Consider the following 19,850-nt stretch of genomic DNA (forward strand, 5'->3'; position numbering starts at 1 on the left):
GATAGTTAAAAAACATATACCCGATCGAATTTGAAGAACGTTCTTACGAAATGTGCAAAAATATTACAGAAAAAGTTGAAAAAAACTTACCTTTTCAATATTTTTGTCGGAAGCAGCGTAACAGCATGTTGTCTGTCAGATGGTAATATGGCCGATCTGTTATTTACTTTTTTTGTCACTAAAGGCACTAATAGCTATTACCGGAGTCGAAATATAAGCGAAATACGAATTAGGCACAAGTACGAATTAAGCAAGTTTCCCCTACTAAAAATGTGATAAACTGTAGTACGGAATTGATAAATTATAGAAAGTTGTGTTATATTGCCAGTAGTTCCTTTTTTATTTTAACTCTAATATTTGAGTGCATCACTATTTTTATAAAATAGTTTTTGTTTTGCTTAAGACAAAAATAAATTGTTTTACCAAACGCTAAATGTTTTTCTAGTGACACGTTTCGAGTGGCAAAAGTAAATTTCCCAGAACTCGAGATTACTAGAGCGTTAATTTGCTAGGATATTGTGAATTGTTAAATCGTGATGTATAAAATTATAAATGCTATATTTTTCTTTTATTAGTGTTAAGTGTGTTAAACACAAAATGCTTTCTTATAAAGATTTTTGCTCTGTTACAAAAACATATTTCAAGTATAGTGTGGCAAATTTGATCCCGGGTCCCCCGAGTGGTAGGTCGACTATTACCACCTCCACCGTCTGCAATTATGGCATCACTTTTTTTGGGGTAAAACGAAAGTTGAAAAGTTTGCTGAACAATTTTGTAGTCAATTGCTACACATTCTGTATATATTTTTTAGATTTTGATCTAGAAATTATAGTTTTTCATATTTATTATAAATATTTTAAATTGTAAATTGAAATTTTACAAATATGTAATGATAAACCATAACTTTTTATGGGAAAGGATATTGAATAAGTAAGGATAGTCGTACACTTATATGAAAATACAAAACATGGGTGTTGAGAAATTAAAAGAAAGGCCATTCAACAATCATAATAATTATTAAACATAAGCATGAGACAATTAGTAATATACAATATTTTCATTATCACAATTTAAATACAAAATATTAAAATCCAGTTTAAAGTGACATATTAACTATTAAACTATCTACCCATTGAATAAAGAAAAATGGATGGATAGTGTAATAGTTAATATGTCAGACTTAGAAATACCATTGAAAATTTTAAGTTTGGGCCCAAGATTACATTACAGTAAATATATTTTAACTAGAAACACACTGTTTCTAGTTAAAAAGTTCAAAAGAACATCCAAAGTGGACACAAGTATATGATCAAAAATAGATTTGGAGAAGAAAACAAAAATCTTTTGTTTCAGTAAATACAGTTGAGTTGCAATCAATTAGTTTGCAGAAATAATATATAGTGTGGCAAGTCTCCAAAAAGTAAAACTGAAAGTACAAGCTTTCCAAGCTCTTCAATAATCTCACTTGTACAAAGATCCTTACTTCCTGGAAAATCCAACAACTTTATATATTGATATTCAAACTGTATTATCTTAGTATTTGAGACTAAGAAAATATAGATTAATATTAATCTTAAATGTTTACAAGTTCAAAAATGTTTAAATAATATAATTCTGTATAAAAATAATTGAGTTTATGTTCTTGATAAGATTCATTGCTAAAATGTTTTAATTAGACATGCTTCTTTGTTTTTTTTTCATTAACCCAAAGTAATTCCATATTGTAAAATTTATTTGCCCATAAAAAATAAATATTACATTTACCAATCTTACCTTTGATTCTATGTCTGTAAGTCTTCTTTTCTCTTCTTGTAAGAGATGTTGCAATTCTCTTTCCCTTTCTTCTTTTTGTTCAGCTCTTTGTTGTAAATTTTGGATTTGTTCAGCTTGTCTTCTGATTTGATTTAAACTAACTTGATTCTAAGAAGAGAAAATTATTGCAAAACCAGCTCAAAGCTTCAAAATTAATAAAAAATAAAATTATCAAATATTACTTGTGTTTCAAGTTTTCATAGAATTATTGCTTGTAACATTTCATTATCTGTAGTAGTAATTGTTTAAAGTGTATCAATTTCAGAAAATGTTCAGGTTTTATACCATGGAAAAGCACTGAACATCAAGATGCTAAAATATAAAATGCATCTAAGTAAGAAAAAATAAGTTTAGTAATGTATAGATTTTTAAATAATGAAATCTTAAGAAATGATGAAAATGGCAAAACTGATAATGTAGAAACTCCTATAGACTGTATACTATAGTATAGGAATTCCAAATAGCAACCATTTATAAAAATAATTTACCAGAAATTTTAAAATAGATGGTATTTTTCAATTTTACAATTTGCTTGTAATCAATTTATTTTAAAAAAATTCCAGAAAACAGGCTTTTTAATCTGTAATATATAAAAAATGCTTTAAGCATCTGATAAAATGTAGCTTGACATTTTTCAATCAATTTTGAAACTGAAGAGGTTTTATTTAAAAACTACAATATCATCTTTTAATTTTAAATGCAACATTATAAGATTTAATATATGCACACTACATAAAATACAATGCATTGCTAATGATGAACATATTTATTTTATACATGCAATACAAATATTTACATACTTCGTAACTACTAAATTTGGTAAGACCCGGATTTGACTAATTGGGGTAGGAATGGGGTGTCTGCTATTGCAGAGTCTTATATTGTACAAATTTTAAAAACATATTAATGACAATTACAAGAGGTATTACAATATTATTATATATAAGCACAAAGAAATTATAATACTGTATCTCAAGTAATTTATACTCCAACTCGTTGACCAAAGCTTTCTGCGTGCTCTATTGGCAAATAAAAAAAAGACAAATTTCTTGTCTTAAATTGTGGGTCTACTGTAAATTTTTTTAAAAAAATTATATAATTTAGAAACTTGTGCAATACATTAAAGTTTTTAACACATTTCTAAATAGAACTAAATACCCTGTAACGCATATTACAGGATATTTAGTTCTAAGAAAATTAAGTTTCATAGCAGTATCTTAATAAAGAATTAAAATTGGGAGTTGATTTCTATCTTAATGCAGAAAATGTAATGAAATTTCCCCCTTAGAAAAATACTAAATTTAAGGATATAAAAATAAAAATTATTTGCATAATTAATTTTTCATTGAAAACCATTATTTACTACAAAATGATCAGAAATTTTAAAATGAAAATAGAAGAGCTTTCAAGCATGTTTGTAAATGGTTAAAAACAATTTAGTTTGTGAAAACTTTAAGTCAATATCTCAGATTAAAAGAAAATGAAAATGTTATTTTTGGTATTTGATAACTCAAAACAATTTCCTAATTGTTAAGAAATTTAGTTTGTATCAAATTATTTTTGTTCAGCTTAAAATATTTTTAAAAAATTGACATAAACAAGCAGTTATTTATAATTCTCTTTATTTCCCAACACAAACAGTGAAATTATATAACAGAAGTATCTTTGTGATTGTTATACAAATCTCAACAAAAAATCCTTTGGATTTTTCTTGCACATTCATTTATAACCAAACAATTCTTGAGATTATTACATTTAACACAAATGTTGGGCATGATTTTGAATAGTAGATATGTACAATATCTTTCTTGGGGCAATTTTTTATCCCCTTCACTTCTGATGACGATACCCGATCGAGATTCTCGTCTACAAAAACTCACATGTTGACTCGAATCGTCGTCGAAAAGGTCTCATAGGTGTCGCCAAAAAATGTCGTCCACATACATATACATTATATATATATATAATTTTTTCATAAATATTTATATTGTAAAACATACAACATAATACTTGTAATCTGGTAGTAATTCTATTGCCTCCGAGAGCATATTCATTGCCCAATCACACTTTCCTGGAACTTCTGTGGTAAAAATTGTGACCTGTGTCGACTATTTACATCGATACGGCATGCGCAAACACGTGCATACACACAAATATTTACAGTAATGATAAAATATTAGAAATAAATAAACAAGGAGTACATAGAATATATATATATATATTCTTATATATATAGTATTTTTTTTTAAAAGAGAAAATAGAATTTAAATATTTATCACTTTATCTATTTTATAGTAATAAAAAATATCACACGATTATTCAACAGAGATCTTTACATAATTCATATATAATATATATAATAATAATAAAATAATGTAACAAATTCCATCTCCTAAACTGAAATTTTAACACTGCACAGCCTTTTATATTGCATTCAAAATTATTGGATCACAAATTATTGCAACAAGCTAAATTTCTGTGGACACTGTATCAATTGTATGCCACAAGGCAGCCTTTTACCTTCAAAATGAAGAAAGTCTGCCTAAATGAGTACCCGATAGCTACAAAAAAAATTTATGAACTCACAACTTAAGTTACGGTTTTATAATTAAATATTGCTTTTATATCAGAATAGTTTCCTAAGCAAATAATTAAGTATATTTAAAAACAATGGTATTAAGCATTTATCTAAAAACAAATTCACAATCTTGCATAGAATATGCATATATTACACACTTAAAAATTATTGCTTTCAGCATTAATGATAATTTTTAATAAATTCTCTCTCCACACAATTACATATTTCAGATACAATTACTTATTTTAATTTTTGCTTTGTGTTTCTAGATTTCTGAAAAATTAAGATCAGAGAACAAAAATTTTTAAACAGTGTAACAGTAAAATTATTAATTGGTCCCTTTCAAAAGTTTCAATATCACAAAGCAGATACACTGTAGATGGACGGATGTAGCTGTCATATGACTTATACTTATGTAACAAATGCTACAGTTTTTGAGTTTTGTTGTTACCAAGGGCATTCAAGCAAAGCTATTTGATTGGAAGCAAACAGTATAGTACATTAATCCCCTTAAAAAACTACGTGTATCATTATTACACTTCTCCGTTAACAGCTTTAATTAGTCCTTTCTGATTGAGTTGTAATAGTAAATGTTCGTTTAGTACATCGTCACCCGTACCATTATTTCTGCTATATATTAGATGATTGTCTAATAAATTCGTCAGTCTGTTGATGGAGTTGTCTCCTCTATTTTCATTACTGCCGGAAGTCATGCCATCATTCTGATATGTGTTGTAGGCAATGGCCGAAGTCAATTGCTTATTCAGGTTTTCTAATCTTGTTATCTAAATTTATAATTGTTGTATTTTAAATAAATTATATTTTTTTTAAAGCAAAAGAATTTTACAAACAGTATATCTTGCCTCTCCTTGAAGTTCGACAATACGATCTTGTAATTCTTTTACTTCGTCATTCTCTACACCTCCTCGTAGCTGTCTAGCAGTCATGATTTCTTGATTCTGTAAGAAAATACATTATATAAGAATTGTAAAAATAATTTAATAAGCTATACAAAAAGTAAAAACAATTTTATAAGAAACCTTTATTTCTAATGCAGATATTTTTTGTCTCATTTCTGCAATTATTTGTTCTTGTTCCACTTCTCTTATTCGTGACATCATTTGCTGTTCCTTCTCCTTAAAAGAAATTACTTTTTTCAATATCTTTTGATTTTTTTAATCAATTTAAATTACATAAAAGTATTTTATATTTGATAAAATATATATTAACAGAAATAGTGTAATCTGAGAATTTTTGTTACAAATTCTCTAATAAATTATTTTCTTGTTTATGTAATATCATAAAATGAATCCACAGCAATAGCAAAAAAGTCAAAAATGAAAATACATTTTCATTCATTTTCAACCAAATGATAAGAGGGATGGAGTCATACAAAACACAATATAGATCAATCAATCCATTAAAATTTAACATCCCCAAGTGAATTGACAAGATTTCACATATTAAATAATGATAATTTCTCTTATAACTGAATACAGAAAAGATATGATATGGCTGAAGATACTAATAATTAATTCCAGGTATTCAAATCCAGGTAAACAACAATCTTAAAGCCTTTATTATAAAGTTTTGAATTTTTCAAAGTTAAGTATTTTAATCTCCAGTAATAAATACTTATAAAAATTGCTAATAAATCTTAATAAATTTGTTATAAAAGTTTCATTAGTCTAACAACACCTAAACTCATAAAAAAAATTGTTTCAAAATATGGAAGCAATATTATAATTAACTATCCAAATTATATGAGTTATCAAATTATTATTTCAATAGTGCTGTTTTTCCCCAAACTTATCATGTATGTCTGTCGTAATACTACTGTATGTCATAACTAACATACAGTAGTTGTGATAGGTTTGGGAAAAAACAGAACTATTGGGTTGCTGAAATAATAGTTAGATACAAATCCAAACAAAAAGCTAAATGAAGTATGAGTTATTCTAGGTCAAGTACTTAAATATAGATATTATTCTAATAGGCCTCAAAGTACATAAGATAATTGTAAACATTATATATATATATTTATATTCATGTTTTTAAGACAACTCTGTATTTTTGAAAGCTACAAATGTGGTAAAAGTCATATTCACATCTAGGTCATCTGAATGATCATGACAGATGTTAACAGGTGCTTCTTGTCCTTAATTACTTGTGTCCACTTTAGACATTCTTATAATCTAGGGCTTGTTATACTAAAAGGAAGAGATCATACAATTTCCAATTTAAATATATTTACTGTAATATAATCTTGGGCCCAAACTTAAAATTTTTAATGGTATTTCTATGTCTGACATATTAACTATTAAACTATCCATCCATTTTTATTTTTCTTCAATGAATAGTGGTTTAATAGTTAATAGCTCAGACTTAGAAATACCATTGAAAATTTTAAGTTTGGGCCCAAGATTACATTACAGTAAATATATTTTAACTAGAAACACACTGTTTCTAGTTAAAAAGTTCAAAAGAACATCCAAAGTGGACACAAATATATGATCAAAAATAGATTTGGAGAAGAAAACAAAAATCTTTTGTTTCAGTAAATACAGTTGAGTTGCAATCAATTAGTTTGCAGAAATAATATATAGTGTGGCAAGTCTACAAAAAGTAAAACTGAAAGTACAAGCTTTCCAAGCTCTTCAATAATCTCACTTGTACAAAGATCCTTACTTCCTGGAAAATCCAACAACTTTATATATTGATATTCAAACTGTATTATCTTAGTATTTGAGACTAAGAAAATATAGATTAATATTAATCTTAAATGTTTACAAGTTCAAAAATGTTTAAATAATATAATTCTGTATAAAAATAATTGAGTTTATGTTCTTGATAAGATTCATTGCTAAAATGTTTTAATTAGACATGCTTCTTTGTTTTTTTTTCATTAACCCAAAGTAATTCCATATTGTAAAATTTATTTGCCCATAAAAAATAAATATTACATTTACCAATCTTACCTTTGATTCTATGTCTGTAAGTCTTCTTTTCTCTTCTTGTAAGAGATGTTGCAATTCTCTTTCCCTTTCTTCTTTTTGTTCAGCTCTTTGTTGTAAATTTTGGATTTGTTCAGCTTGTCTTCTGATTTGATTTAAACTAACTTGATTCTAGGAAGAGAAAATTATTGCAAAACCAGCTCAAAGCTTCAAAATTAATAAAAAATAAAATTATCAAATATTACTTGTGTTTCAAGTTCCATGACTTTTTGCCTAAGTTCCTTTAATTCTGCCACTGCTTCTGTCTCAGATAACTTGGCTGACATGAGTTCTTCTTGAAGTTGAGACACTGTTGTCTTATCCTTTTTCTTATTATTGCTGGCATCAGCTTGGGATTCCTCCAAATGTTTCTACAATTTTTGATTAAATCAATGAAAATTGAATGGAACTTAGAAATTTTTTAAAATTTATTAAAAACATTAAGCCTAATTAATTTGCTACTAATGGGCTCCAATAATAATAAATAATTAATAAATTTGATCTAAAATAGTCTAAACTAATAAATTTGGTCTAAAGCTAATCACTTATCATTCTCATTATTGTCTAAAAATAACCCAATTAATAAGACTTAAGGTAACTGAAATACTATAACCATTACAAATTTTTTTTACCTCCCACATGGCCTTGAGATCTGCCACCTTTTGTCGTAGTTCCTTCACAAATAATTTAGCTTCGGCTTCCCTCAGTTTAACAACAATTAGATCTTCTTGAAGATTTGCAATGTCATTATCCGGTTTCATTTCACGAAGCTGCTTATTTGTCTAATAAAACAGTTAATGAATGAGATGAGATTGAAATTCACTCAAAAATTAATCTTTGATAAATGAATGTCTCAAAGTTCAAGACTTTTGTCTTTATTTTTAAATTTGGAAATTTTATTAAGATCTTTTTCTTAATCATAAAAATAAAGTATTTTCAATATAGCATTTATAGTATAAATTAATGACATTATAATATTCCCCAGAATAAGAATGGAGCTAATGTGCTGGATCTTAAATGTATATCACTGTCACTGTAACTAAGCCATGAGTAAAGCAAGTTGAATAAAACAAAACAGAATAAAAATTTCAAAAATTCAATCATGTCATATTTCATTGCAAGACTTTTTAAAATAATTTTTCATAATCATATATTTCTTGCAAAAATGTTGAAAACGTCAAATAAATTTTAAAAAAACATACATGTGTATATTATAATGAATATTGACTCCATTCTTATTCTGGTAAAGACTGTTTCTGAAAAAACTAGTTTGATGAGAATAATTTTAAAGATTAAATTTGAATAATTAACCTTTCATTAAAAAATTCTATTATTATTAAAAAAGTTCTATTAACAAATCTTATAACATAATGGAGATGGGTTCCCAAATGGTTAGGAGTTGAAAGTTGAAATTTGGTACACAGTGTATGTTCTCATGACGTATCCTAAGAAGGAATTTTTCAAAATCCCCCCCATGAAGGAGAGGGATAGGATTAAGGCTTACTGTGAAGAACTCAGCTTCTATTATACTATTTTAGATGTGTTTTTGATTGCGTTTTAATAGTGTACATTTTTGTAATGTACCCTAAGAAGGGATTTTTCGAAATCCTCCCTGCAAGGGAGAGGGAAAAGATTAAGGCTTATCCTAAAGAACTCAGCTTCTACTGTACTATTTTAGATGCAATTTTTTATGTTTAACTGCATTTTAGTAAGGTACCATGTGGGGTACCATAGTGTATTCCTTAACAATGGAAGTGTTAAGAGAAAAAGAAAGCGACATGCAAGATTTACAGATGCAGATGCGGTTTTTGCGGGAAATCGAACATACATTTAGACCCATCTAAAAATTCTCTAATTAATCTGGAAACAGGGGGGACCCTAATTCTTGCATTCTGTAAAAATGGGTAAGATTGGCTATAATGTAATAATCTTAATCTTCGCTATCCTTACTTTTTTGCCTGAGCAACACTAGGCTTATCTGCTTGTAACTATATAAATGACAAATATTTGCATATTTTAAAAATAAATATTGTAAATTGAATCAACTAAATTTTAGCATGACAAGAAAAAAATCCCAATATAATATAAAAACTATATAAATTTAAATATATAAGATAGATCATATATTATAATATATAGATCAGATCATAGAATATAATATATAGATAGATCAATATAAAAACTATAAATTTGAGGGAAAAAATCATTATTGAGACATTCTTGAAAATCATAATTATATTACTGCATACTTCTTCTAATTCCTGTATTCTCTGTTTTATTTCTTTCATTGTTTCTTGAGTTTCGGCTTCTTTCAACTTCACTGCAACCAACTCATCCTGTAGAGACTGAACTAGTCTCTCTGTTTCTTCATCTAAAGAGGGAGGTTGGGAATTTATCTGTTTGATAAATTAATACACAGTTAAAATATTTGAATTTAAATCAACTGAAAGATAATAAAATGCATTAAAATTTCTCATTTCTATGAAATGTCCAAACATATATCATAATATTTAAGTATTACAGATTAATAATAATAATAATAACCTCATTTAAATGTTTTATTTCTTTCTTTGCCTCTTCTAATTTTTGTTGAACATCAAGCTCTTGTTGCTTCAGAAGAACTAGTTCTCGTTTAATAGTAAAATTGTCTTCAGCCTCTTGAGCTCGACTCACCTGACCCTGAATGAGTTTGTCTGCTAATGCTGAACTTTCCTAAATATTGAAACCAATAGTAATTTGCCAAAAATCTTAAATACAAAAAAAAAAAAAAAATACAGTTTATAATTATACAAAAAAGTATTTTACATTTTAATAATTTAATATAAATATTAAACAATTCAGAATATTTTTAAGATAATATTTGAAAGTTCGTATATCTAAAAAATATGCCTGATTCTGTTCATTTTATTAGGCTGCAATTTGAAAAAATTGTAGACCTATAAATTTCCACTGTCATCAGTCTGTCTGTCCTTCCTTAATCTCATGAATTGTATTAAATAGATGAAAGACCAGATATAGAAAGCTTAGGGGCAGGAAGTCCCAATTAACTATATACAAACTTCTGTTTCGGGATGGAAATCACAATATTTCAATTCAAAAATTTTCTCCTAAACAGTGTTAGATACATGAGCGGCATGACTTTATTGCTATCAGTAAAAGTATGGTGTACTGGGGCAAGACACTAAAGTGTGGTGCATGGTGACAAAAAATTTCTTCCTGGTATTGTGCCAATGTCACAATAAATAATTGCTCATATAATTTAAATTATTATTAATATTTAGTAAAATATAAAATTATAGTCTGTTTGCTAATTTAAAAATCTGCACCTCTTACTTGGGACTTAATATAACTTCAACTCTATCCTTCGAAGCCCACTTTAAAAATATGAGAAATAAAGCTAATAAACTAATCAATAACCTAATATATCTATTGGTCAAAATAAAAATTAGTTCAATTCAAAAACAAATGCAACTTTTTTCGGCAATAGTGATGAACTCAATATGTTATGCTTTCCCAATATGAAGAATTGAATGGATTACTCGTTTTGAAATAATACAATTACAATATATAAGGAAAATATATGGGTTAGACAGAGCAGTCCCTGGATATGCCATACGACATGACACAAACCGACTGCAATTGGAGCCCTATTTGGTATCAAGAATACAAAAATTTTATAAAAGAATGATTAACAGTGATAATCCTTGGATTAAGACCATATTAAATAATCTGAAAAGTCTAACAGAAACAAAGAAAAATTATGTCAACAATTGGTTTACTAAATTTAGTCAAATGCTGGCTAAATACGGAATTTCTCCTATTTTATTTGGAAATACAGAAGAAGACTGGCAATTTGGTAACCGTACATTAATAGAAAATTTGTTTAATAACTCTATCCATCAAGAAATACTTAAATTACAGAGTTCAAAATTTCATCCCTGGTATATGGAGAACTTAAACTTTCCTCCTTCAAATGAATACATCAATTTTCACCTACCGTTTATGATTAAAAAATTTTATATGCAGCTCTGACTAAACAGTTTTTATATATTAGTGGATCAGAATTATATAAGGATCAGGAGAGAAACATGTAAATTATGTCAGGAGCAAATTTTGATCTTCCATATAATATGTACTGTACATGTAGAGGTTGTACAGAGATTAGGCAAAAATACGGTATTTCCACTTTATCTGAGAGTAAATCAACTAATGAATTCTATAAAAAGTTGTTTCAAATGAGCCCAACTATAATAACAAGATTATACAATTTTTTCATTAAATATGTTAAATTGTCCGGGAAGACCAGCAACAAATCTGAGAACGAGACTTAATCAAAATTATTTTTTTGTAATTCAAGATAAATACTGTTATTAATGTAAATTATCAACAAATGTTTTAATTTATGTTCCCCCCTTGTAACAGGACCATCCCATATTACAAAAATAAATATTATTATTATTATTATTATTATTTTGTTGGGTTAAGTGAGATATACTCGGTTAACACTGGTGGCTGTGTACTATGCCGGACCAAAGTCAAGGCATAATAACCAAAACAGAAATTAAAGAAGTGTATCAGAGTGTGTGTCTGTATTCAGGAATTTTCTCACAATATGACATGTATTCAATATAGTGGTGTTCTGTAGTGTGATGTATGTGTTTCTATTCAATTCTAATGTGCCCAGGCTTTTGTGTAGTGTGTACAGTATGACACCTGTAGAAGAGAAAACAACAGGTACAATAAGCACCCTATCCATCCTCCACAGATGCCTTATTTCCTGGGCGAGTTCTGTGTACTTGCTAATTTTTTCAGTGCATGCGCTTTGTATATTGTGTGTGTTTGGAATGGATATGTCTATAATGTATGTGATTTTATTGTGTTTGTCAATGAGTGTGATGTCTGGTCTGTTGTGGTAAATTGTTTTATCCGTGATTATGGCTCTGTCGTAGTACATTTTGTGCGTGTTGTTTTCCAATACTGTCTGTGGAATGTATTTGTAGTATGGTTTGTGGATGTCTACTAATTTGTGTTTCTTTGCGAGCTCTTGGTGTATTATATTTGCTACTTGATTATGTCTGTGTAAATAATCTGTCTGTGCCAAGAGCTTGCAACCAGAGGTGATGTGTTGTATAGTTTCTGGCATGATGTGTCATTTTCTGCATGTGTCATTTGTGAGTGTTGTATCTTTGAGTATGTGTTTTCTGTAGTTTTTAGTATTTATGACCTGATCCTGTATGGCAATCATGAATCCTTCCGTCTCCCCAAAGAGGCATCCCCGAGCTAACCAGCTGTTTGACGCAGTTTTGTCAACAAAATCCTGGGCCAGATCATAAGGATGCCTGCCATGGAGTGCCTTTTGAGCCCATGATTGCTTAATGCTGTCTATGCTTTTTATATGTTGTGTTGTGTCCATAAGATGTGAGTGTAAGTTTAATGGTGTGTTATTTGAGTCTGCTAGAGTTACTGCTTTATGTAATTGTGATGTTTCTTGTTTTTTGTAGAAAAACTCTCGCAGTGACTGTATTTGTTTGTAGTGAAGGTTAACTATGTCAATCAAGCCACGTCCGCCATCTTTACGTGAAAGGGTTAATCTTTCTGTGGCGGATTTAGGATGATGTTGTTTATGCTTAGTAAGTGTTGTTCTTGTTTTCCTTTGGAGTTGCTCAAGATCTGTGTGAGTCCAATGTATAACTCCAAAAGAATATGTGAGTACTGGGATGACATGTGTGTTTATTGCTTTAACTGTGTGTTTTGCATTTAACTGTGTTCTGAGAATAGCATTTAACCTACTTTGGTATTCTTTAATTAATCTTTGCTTTATTTGTGTATGTTCTGTTAGTTTGGCCTGTTGGAATCCTAAATACTTGTAGAACTCGCCCTCTTCCATGGATTCAATAACGTCTCCATTTCCAAGTGCAAAATCTTCTTTCTTCAGGATTCCTTTTTCTATGTGAAATGTTTTGCATTTATCCAGGCCAAATTTCATTTGTATGTCCTTGGTGTATGAATGTGTGATTTGTAGGAGTTGATGAAGTTGTTTTTGTGTGGATGCATAAAGTTTTATGTCATCCATGTACATTACATGAGATGTGACAGTGTAAACTGTGTTGTTTTTTCATGTCTGATATTGTAACCATATTGTGTGTTGTTTAACATGTTGGATAATGGGTTCAGGGTTAAGCAGAACCAGAGAGGACTCAAGGAATCTCCTTGAAAAATTCCTCGCCTAATAAAAATTTGGTTTGTTTGTATGGAAGTGTTATGAACCTTGAGATGTAGTGTTGTTCTCCAGTGCTGCATAGTGCAGTGTTCCGCAAAGTGTGTGCCGCGGTCAATAGTTGTGTGCGGCGGAAAAACGTCAAGTTATGTAAAGATAATGCACCTACACATAGCTGAGAGTTACGCGAGCAAAGCGTTTCATTGCGTGAGGAGCGGGACAGCCCACCCGCGCGCCGCACGCATGCGCGTGTCAATGTGATATTGTAATGCTGCACCCAGCTTAGTCATCATTGTCACGCGCTTTTGTAAACTGAAACAAATTGCTTTTCGCCAGTAACTAGCCACTAGTTTGTGATTGTGTCGTCGCGAACGTAATTGACTTTTTTTTTATTACAAATAAATAGACCTTAATACATGTATGTGTATATAATGGATAAATTCCTTAAACCTACTGCAAGTTTGTAAAGTGAAACTAATGATTCCCAAGAAGCAGTCAACGAAGAAAAAACCTAAGCTTGTTAATCGAAAATATGATGAAAGCTATATACGTTATGGCTTTATATATTGCGGAGACGAATCATGCCCAATCCCAAAATGTCTTGTTTGTGGAGAAACTTTGAGTAATAATTCGATGGTGCCCAGTAAACTTTTACGACATTTAACTACTAAACACCCATCGGTGGCTCAAAAAGACAAAGCCTTTTTTCAACGTTTGAAAGACCAGTCTAAGAAACAGGTAACTCTCATGAGTTCGTCTTTCAAAACATCAGACAAAGCACAGAAAGCAAGCTACGTGATCGCTAATATGATTGTTAAATCCAAGAAGCCCTATTCTCTCGCTGAAACTTTAATTTTACCTGTTTGCAAAGAAGTTGTCAAGATTATGATTAGCCAAGAAGCTGCTAAGGAAATCGAAAAAATACCTGCGTCAGCAGATACGATCTCACGTCGAATTAATGATATATCTAGCGACATTCAATCAACGTTAATTGAAAAATTAAGGCTTAGTGGAATTTTTGCGCTACAAGTCGACGAAGCTACTGATATCAATGGTCACGCGCATCTCATATCAAATGTGAGGTACACTGATGAATATGAAATAAAAGAGGACTTTTTATTTTGTCTGCCACTACCTGATTATACCACTGCAGAAGAAATATTCAAAGTAACAGACCAGTACTTCAGTGAGCATAATTTGGAATGGCACAACTGCATAAGCATTTGCACGAACGGAGCAGCAGCTATGATGGGAAAAATTAGGGGATTTATAACCAGGGCTTCTGAAAAAAACCATAATATTAAAAATGTACATTGCTTTTTACACAGGGAAGCACTGATGGCAAAGTCTCTGCCTGATGAATTGTTGTCCTACAAGATTTTCTGTCCTACAAGATGTTGTCAAAATTGTCAATTACATCAAGTTGCAACCGCTGAACTCTCGTCTGTTTAATGCAGTGTGTCAGGAAATGGGAGTGGATCATCAGTCACTTCTGTTTCATACAGAAATACGATGGCTTTCTCGTGGAAAAGTGCTTTCTCGAATTTACGAGCTAAAAAATGAGACCCAACGTTTTCAGAGGCCCAGGGTTCAGATTTTGCTTTTCTGTTTAAAAGAGAAGAATGGGTAGCAAAACTTGCATATCTGGCAGATATATTCGCCAATTTAAATGAGCTCAACAAAATACTGCAAGGCAGGAATTCTAATATTTTAACGTTATCGAACAAGATTGAAAGCTTTTGCACTAACAAGGGAACTGTCGGAGTGTCATCTAATAGATTTTAATAAAATTTAGTTAATAATTACGTTAAAAGTATACAAACTCTATGACAAATTTCTAGTATTCACTAAAAGTGTTAATCAGAGTTATTAGCAATCAAATGTCGTACTATTTTATAGTACTTAAACACAAATATGCAAATTTTTAGAAGTGAAAGGGTCGCGGAGGAAGACGGCGATATTACATTTAGAATAAATTCTGGAATTTTTGAAAATGGGAGAAGAATTAATAAAATTTAGTTTAATTACATTAAAAGTATACAAACACTATATTAAATTTGTAATGTTTACTAAAAGTATTAATCAGGATTAATAGCAATCAAATGTCGTACTATTTTATAGTAGTTTAACACAAATATGAAAATTTTTAGTAGTGAAAGGGTCGCTGAGGAAGATACAGTAATACCTCGATTTTCGTTGACTTTGGTTTTCGTCGATTTTTTGCAAAAAATTTGCCTCGGATTTCGTCGGCGTGCCACATGATCTCGTTGCTAATTTTGCGAAAACAAAGAGCGACCCACGCATTTTTCTGCTCACAAGTCCTCATGGCGGTGTTTTTTGCTGTACGAGCATTACTCCGCGCGTCTAGCCAAACAATTTCATTGCTTCCATTCTTTTTAGTTCCATCATGGGACCAAAGAAAGTTTCCAGAGCCAGTAGCCCTTCGAACAAGGCCAGGAACACGATCGAGTTGAAGGAAATCATTAAAAAATACGTGACTGGCATTAAAATTGCTGAAATCGGTCGCATGTACTTTTCGGGAAGTCGTCATCCACGATAAGTTTCGTTGTGGCGAAAAAGGAAGCAAAAAGGAGGCTAATGTAGCGAAAGGCATAAATGTGCTAATGAAACAGAGACCGCAAACAATTGAAGAGGCCGAACAGTTATTATTAATTTCGATCAATCAAAAACAGTTAGATGGTGATTCTGTTTCGGAGACCATTGTATTAGTTTTTTATACTCATTTTATATTAATTTCTTAATTTTTTTAGTATTAAACACTACGAAAACAGAGGTATCACTGTATTACATTTACAGAGTAGAAGAAGAAATAACTCAAATAAATATTATAAAAGATTAGATATATATACTAGTTTAACAATGAAATTTAATATAAAAGTATTGATAGAATAAATATAAAGAAAACAATCGAAACGTAATAAATAAATACATTTTAATAGATATATTTAAAAGTTATTATATTCACAAATTATTAGATGGACAACTATTTACATGATATTTTTCAACAAAGCAAAATAAACAAAATCTGTTGGCATCGTGCACATTTAACAAATCGAAGATTTTCGCCATTACTCTCGACACAATTTAAACTGTCAGTGTTTAAAAAAGAAAAACAAACTTGTTTTACATTTAAGAATTGACACTTTTCATTTATGAGTCCAGAAGTGAACCATGCATGTTTAATCAAATTATTAAATATTGGCGCAGATAATTGATGATGAAGAATCGAATGTAATTTTATAATGCCATTTCTAGTTGTCCAAAACAATTTCATCAAAGAATCATTACAGAATAATTGTATAGCATTTAAAATTTCTTTAGCTAAAAGTTTTAATTGTCTATGAAATCCGACATCTAAAGGTTGGCATATAGACGTACACTTTGGTGGAATAATTAATATTTCGCATGAATTTTGATTTGTAGATGTTTGAAATACTGTATTATAAATATTAATATTTGTTTGTCCACTCCACGAGTCAATTATTAATAAAGAGTTTTCTGTTATATTTGGAGATAATACGTCTTTTACATAGTTTGTAATAATTGCTGTAGATAATTTGCCAGATGAGCTAGCTGTAACAGTTACGTTTGGGGCATTGAACAGCGATGCTTGAACTCTACGTCCAAAGGTTCCATGAGCCTCTTGTAAGCAAATAAATACATTACCTACAACTTGTCCGTTAGCATTAATTAAATATTGAACAGTGTAGGAATGCGTTACTTTATTACTTGGAGAATGTGCAAATCCAATAGTGTTTTTTTCTCCTTTATATGAAAGTGTTCTTGGTGAAATCATTTCGTATGAAAAACCACACTGATCCGTATTGAATATGAAGTTACGCGAATAAGACGGCAATAAATTTTTTACTGTTGTTTGAAATTGCGCAGCTTTTACTAATATATCCTTTTCGTTCACTATTTCTGTTTTATTTACAAGTTTTGTAATCTTTCGAGATACTAATCTATATTCTTTTTTAAATTTTGCAACCCAAGAATCACTAGCTGTAAACTTAATTGAACTATTCAGTTGAAGAAATTTCTGTAATGCCCATATTTTTAATTGATTTCCTTTAACAATTTTATAGCTGCCTCGAGCTTCGTCAAACATTTGTTTAGTATGTTCTTTAATGATTTTTAACATTTCAATTCTATGCTTTCGAGATTTAAATTGTTTTTCCCATTTATATAAATCACTAAAACGTTTTAATTCTTTAGCTCCTTTCTGCTGTAATGTGTGTAATTTCCATTTTGGGTGTTTCTTATGCAAGAGAAGAATTTCTTCTTTTCGTTTTGTTGAGATTATATTCTTATCGAATTTTTCATCATCTGAATATCCCGATTCACAGTCAGTGTCTGCATTATCAGTTTCTTTCTCTAGAAGCAGACGTGTTATTTTATTATCTGAAATAGGCCTATCTATAATCAAATTATTATTTTCCATCTGACAAAACTCTTCGTCATCTCTACTTACATAACTACTTAAAATATCGCTAAATGCATTAAAAAGCAGTTTGGCTACCTGTTTATCAACGTCTGAAATATTAGGCCTACAAATATTTTCTGTAGGTCAAACATTATCACATCAACGTTTAAATTCTGCTATAATGTTTTGAATATTTACATTTAATTCTCCCATTTTCGAAAACTAGAATTCATTCATAAATGTAATAGCGCTGTCTTCCTCCGCGACCTCTTCACTACTAAAAATTTGCATATTTGTGTTTAAGTACTATAAAATAGTACGACATTTGATTGCTAATAACTCTGATTAACACTTTTAGTGAATACTAGAAATTTGTCATAGAGTTTGTATACTTTTAACGTAATTATTAACTAAATTTTATTAAAATCTATTAGATGACACTCCGACAGTTCCCTTGTAAGTTGGTGTTATGGATCAGCCACGCTACCAATGGTAGTAATGAAATGTTCCCAAATGTCATGGCTGCCGATTCAGGAAAAAAGTGCAGGATTTGATAGTGAAACACTTGGAGCTATTAAGAAAAAAAATGAACTCTTATTTTCCTAAGTGTGACCTGCAACTTATGGACTAGGTACGAAATCCATTCTCAGATAGTATTTCCATTGGACACCTACTGATAAACGAGCAGGAAGAATTCATGGAGCTAAAAACTGATCGGACATTAAAACTAAAATTTTCCGAAACAGAGCTAGCACATTTTTGGCTGCATATAAAAAATGAGTATCCACTGCTTTCAAAGCGTGCTATTGCAATTCTCTTACCATTTGCCACGACATACTTATGCGAATTGGGGTTTTCAACTCTCACTATGATTAAATCAAGAAAAAGAGAACGCCTAAGGACGATCGACCAAGAGATGAGAGCAGCCTTATCAATGACTGTTCCAAATTTTGATCTCCTGTGCTCAGTTAAGCAGGCTCACATTTCTCATTAAACATTGTACTGATTTTTATAATAAATATATATTAAATAAACATTGGTTTTTTTCTTTGGTGTACCTCTAAAATTTCTTGATTTGGTAGGTGTACCTCGAACACAAAAAGTTTGCGGAACACTGGCATAGTGTTTTGGAAGAATGCAATGAGTGATGGATGTATTTTGTACATGTGTAGCAGCCAACTGTGTGGAACACTGTCGAATGCTTTTCTGTAGTCTATATATGCCATGTGTATGTTTCTGTGTTGTTTGTGTGCTTGCCGTAGAATGACTGAATCTATGAGTAACTGTTCTTTGCATCCCCTGTGGTTTCTACGGCAACCTTTTTGTTGTTTCGTAAGAATGTCGTGTTCTTCAATGTGTTTGTATATTTTGTTTGTGATACAGGATGTTTATTATTATTATTTAAAAATCTGCAATGCATTGTATAAATTTATGTAAACTAGTCAAAATTAAAGTAAACAATTGTTATAATTCAACAGAGTTATGATAAACAAATAGCAGTAGTTGAATTCAAGAATGAAAATAGTATTTTGTTAAGCAATCAAATATTTATTAAACTTTTAAAAAATATTTTAATAAAATGCTAATCTATAAGTCAAATTTATGACAATGGCTAACTTAAGAATTGAGTAATTTTAAATTCTACTTTTGAAAACCATGACCAAGTTTGTGTGTAGAGTAGCCAAAAGTCAATTAACTAAAACATTACTTTAAGAATTCTCACAACCAGTCTGATATATAGTTACGTGTTATTTTTTATGATTCAGACACTTCACTGAAGTGAATGAATCACAAATAAGATGCAAT

General features: G+C 29.9%; 1 protein-coding gene across 2 annotated transcripts in view; it reads right to left on the reverse strand.

Annotated features, from left to right (window-relative positions):
* Positions 1-3,417: 3,417 nt before the first annotated feature.
* LOC136978107 (ecotropic viral integration site 5 ortholog-like) overlaps positions 3,418-19,850 on the reverse strand; it is a 90,575-nt gene continuing 74,142 nt past the window's right edge. The window contains exons 11-18 of one of the 2 annotated variants that reach the window (XM_067273764.1): positions 9,928-10,095; positions 9,633-9,779; positions 8,016-8,165; positions 7,590-7,754; positions 7,369-7,515; positions 5,431-5,526; positions 5,254-5,349; positions 3,418-5,175 (exon numbers count right to left, since the gene is read on the reverse strand). In XM_067273764.1, the coding sequence (XP_067129865.1) occupies positions 4,924-5,175; positions 5,254-5,349; positions 5,431-5,526; positions 7,369-7,515; positions 7,590-7,754; positions 8,016-8,165; positions 9,633-9,779; positions 9,928-10,095 (1,221 nt within the window). In that variant the 3' untranslated portion in view covers positions 3,418-4,923. Of the gene's footprint in view, positions 5,176-5,241; positions 5,350-5,430; positions 5,527-7,368; positions 7,516-7,589; positions 7,755-8,015; positions 8,166-9,632; positions 9,780-9,927; positions 10,096-19,850 lie in introns of both variants that reach the window. The other variant, XM_067273763.1, reaches the window with a different exon arrangement.

The sequence above is a fragment of the Centruroides vittatus genome, unplaced genomic scaffold (assembly GCF_030686945.1).
Source record: "Centruroides vittatus isolate TY-2023 unplaced genomic scaffold, ASM3068694v2 contig_488, whole genome shotgun sequence".
Taxonomy (NCBI): Eukaryota; Metazoa; Arthropoda; class Arachnida; order Scorpiones; family Buthidae; genus Centruroides; species Centruroides vittatus.